Below are 3,577 nucleotides of genomic sequence, written 5' to 3' on the forward strand. Positions count from 1 at the left end.
ACTCAATGCATCATAGGAATCCCCCGGCAGTCTACACCTATTGCAGCGTAACTAAGGGAGGATTCAGGGTCACCTGATCCAGCCCTAACTATATGCTTTAGCAAAAACAAAAGTTTTAAGCCTGATCTTAAAAGTAGAGATGGTGTCTGTCTCCCAAATCCAAACTGGTTCCATAGACGAGGGGCTGCCTCCCATTCTACTTTTACACGAAAGCAGGCTGATGTCAGACTCACTGGATGTTTGGAGCCAATGACACAAAAAGCTGTGTTGCTTCAGGAGGAAAAATGAATGAGGGAAATGTTTAGACTTGGTAGTGTTTTCCAGTAAACACTGAGATGTCAGCTCTGGCCTTGTTTGGGTTTTTGTTTTCATTCACTTAAATAAAAGGATTTCCACTCTATTAATAGAGAAAAGTATCAACTGTTCCATAAAAATGCAGCTAAATGCAGGAAATCACCAACACCTACACTGGACACTATTTATTGATTTCTGCACAAAGTGCAGTGACAGCCTGTTGAAGAAGCAGTCTTCCTAAAGGTCAGACCTTCATCAAGCTCCATAAATAACCCTCAGGATATGACCGCTTGCTCTTAGCCCTCACTTTTCTGTTGCTTTAATTCTCAGTAGAGATTCTGCCACTGCTGATAAACACAGCACTGATTAAGGTCCCTGTAATCCAGTTAATGTCTGAATATTCTCTGGTCTTAATGTCAGGTCTGATCAGATCTGCTGGCATTCATCTATCATCATCACCTCATGCTCTTTGTGCTGCAGCTCTCGTTTCAGTAACTCTTTAGCTAGACTTGGGTTCAGAGTTCTTCAGAACACATGAGGCTGAGTCTCGGTGGTGGTGAGCCAAGGCAAGCGAAGCTTCTTTTTGTGCCTTTGCCCCCCTCCTCATTAAAGCTGCTGCCTCTTGTCCTTTTAAGGCAACCAGTGTTCAGACCCTGGCAGCGGCTGTCTCTCAGATCCTCTTATGGTCTTTCAGGGTGACTCTGTGTGTCTGGATGAGACATTCAGACTATAAATGTGACAAAAAGTTGACTTCTGTGGTCTAAGAGAGGCTGGATTCAGACTGAAGATGAATGTGTGGCAGCTGAGATGTTTCACATTGTGAATTATCCTCTCCAGGCCTGCTGTGCGACTTGCTCTGGTCTGACCCGGACAAGGACGTCCAGGGCTGGGGAGAGAACGACCGCGGCGTCTCCTTTACCTTTGGAGCTGATGTGGTCAGCAAGTTCCTCAATCGCCATGATCTGGATCTCATCTGTAGAGCCCACCAGGTAACATGCACATCGACTTGGTATAAAAATCATTAAAACGCACAGAAAACAAACGCTCTATCCAGAAAACTTCTGGAAATGCATATCCATTAGCAACATGTGCCTCAGCTTTCAATATCTGCATGAAGTGCTACAGTACTTTAAATCTGATCATGATTATGATGAGTGTTTGTATGAGGGCAGTGCCAGTTGTTCACCTTCAGGTATCTGTGTGTCTGGCACCCCCAGGTGGTAGAAGATGGTTATGAGTTCTTTGCCAAGCGGCAGCTTGTGACGCTCTTCTCAGCTCCCAACTACTGTGGAGAGTTCGACAACGCTGGTGGCATGATGAGCGTGGATGAAACCCTGATGTGCTCCTTTCAGGTATGATGACACATAATACTGAAAGCCAAACATGGATATAATCTGTGGTTACATCTGAGAAGCCCCGTTAGGAAGCACAGTAAAAATCTGAATGTCTTCTCATCCATCCATCCTGTGCTTTCATCCCTGTTTAATGAGTAATCAATAATTATATTAGAAGTGATGGTTAAACACAGCCAGTGAGCAGAGACAAAAGTTGAGATCACACTATGGTGCTAAATGATTCAAAGCAATTTTATTGATGTTTCATGCTTTGCACCGTATGACTGAATAAATGACATTATCTGCAGAATTAAACACATCCACAGAATCCCCCAAACTCCAGCAACCTACCGAGGAGCTAACTGGAATATAATTGCAATATGCATAGCTGTGCAAAAGTGTGGAGTCAACACTCATTTCTGTATATTTTGTTTCTAAGAAGTCAGGCTTTCCTGTTAGTTTTTACTTGTTTAAAATTTAGTTCTTTTGTTCTGATTTTTAGTCCAGTTCTTATATCTGACCATCTTCAGAGGAAGGTTTGTCTGTTGAGCCGTTTCAACACTAACCTTTGAATCATTCAAACAGCCAGCTTTCATTTGTAGGCACGTTGTCACTAGTGGCCAAAAACACAAAATTTGCTCCTATTTATTTTAGTTGAATCTATGAAAAATATTTGACAGTCGTAAAATATTATTTTACCTGGATATCTTGATGTAGTGTGTTGTTTAATGTCCTTAAAACTGAGGAAATCGGACAAAACACGTGGCAGGATGTCCTTAAAGGAGCCTGGAGAAGTTTTCCTCAAAACTAAAGAAATTACAAGAAGCTTCAGGCTGTGTTGAACCATAAAGATGTTCATGCAAATGTTGACTTTTTCATGTTTTTCATCTTGAAAAAATAGTTTTTCACGTTGATCATCGTTCATCTGGGACGATCTAAAAATCCTATAGTGTCGTGGTTAGCGCCATCACCTCACTGCAGGAAAGTTGAAGCTAACGCTGCTCTGTTTGCGTGTTGTAGATCCTGAAGCCGTCTGAGAAGAAGGCCAAGTACCAGTATGGAGGGATGAACTCCGGTCGACCCGTCACTCCTCCCCGCACAGCCCAACCTCCAAAGAAACGATGAAGCAGAGGCACGGAGACGTCAACCACCGTTTCGTGTTTCACCACACAGAATAAGTAAAGGCAACACTTGGCAGAAGAGGAGCGGATCAGTGCAACTCTTTCAAAAGACACACCCAAATCAGACTTTCATTTGCATCCTTATTTTTCATTCCCTGAACTGCTGTCACCCTTCTTCCTCCGTGCACCCCCCCAGCCCCCCTGCATCTGTGTAACATTTTTAAAACAAAGTGTTAAGAGAAATGAGAAAACAATACAAGGGGTCATTCTGCAGCATATCGGAGTGCTTTTTTTGTTTTTGTTTTGTCTGTGTCGTTTTTCTTCTCCTTTTTTGAGAACAGAATGACTGCTAATTTAGTTTACCACATCTCCTTACCCCCCCTGCCTGTACAGACACAACAGGTATTAATGGCAACTGCTGGGTTTTCAATAAATAATACAGGGAAGAAATGTGTGCAGGCTCTGTGTGGTTCTTGAAGTCTAACCAGCTCACGAGAGAGCCCATCAAACTCTCAAAGGGACACAAACACCACAACAAGGGACAGATCCTCAAATTTAATATATCGGTGAATTCAAAGTTACAGCGATCGTCTATCTCGTTGGCTTAGCCAGGCTAAGGCTAACTTTTAAACTGATCTGATAATGTCTCCTGCTAAACTGGTTCTTCTAACACAGATTATGTTTATTTTTAAAGAACAATGAGCTCATTTTTCTGCAAGTAAAGGCTTCTCTCAAGTATGAGGAACCCAAGTTTGTCTGGTATGCCACTTCTTTATCTGAAAGTTGTATTGTTGCTCGTCCTCGACTATAAAACCTTAAACGACTGAA

General features: G+C 42.4%; 1 protein-coding gene across 1 annotated transcript in view; it reads left to right on the forward strand.

Annotated features, from left to right (window-relative positions):
• LOC102208922 (serine/threonine-protein phosphatase PP1-beta catalytic subunit) overlaps positions 1–3,203 on the forward strand; it is a 24,454-nt gene extending 21,251 nt beyond the window's left edge. Inside the window, exons 6-8 of the mRNA XM_005741850.1 lie at positions 1,132–1,283; positions 1,512–1,646; positions 2,649–3,203. Coding sequence (XP_005741907.1) covers positions 1,132–1,283; positions 1,512–1,646; positions 2,649–2,753 — 392 coding nt within the window. The 3' untranslated portion in view covers positions 2,754–3,203. The remainder of the gene's footprint in view (positions 1–1,131; positions 1,284–1,511; positions 1,647–2,648) is intronic.
• Positions 3,204–3,577: the final 374 nt, after the last annotated feature.

The sequence above is a fragment of the Pundamilia nyererei genome, unplaced genomic scaffold (genome assembly GCF_000239375.1).
Source record: "Pundamilia nyererei isolate P.nyererei 1_Seehausen unplaced genomic scaffold, PunNye1.0 scaffold00114, whole genome shotgun sequence".
NCBI lineage: Eukaryota > Metazoa > Chordata > Actinopteri > Cichliformes > Cichlidae > Pundamilia > Pundamilia nyererei.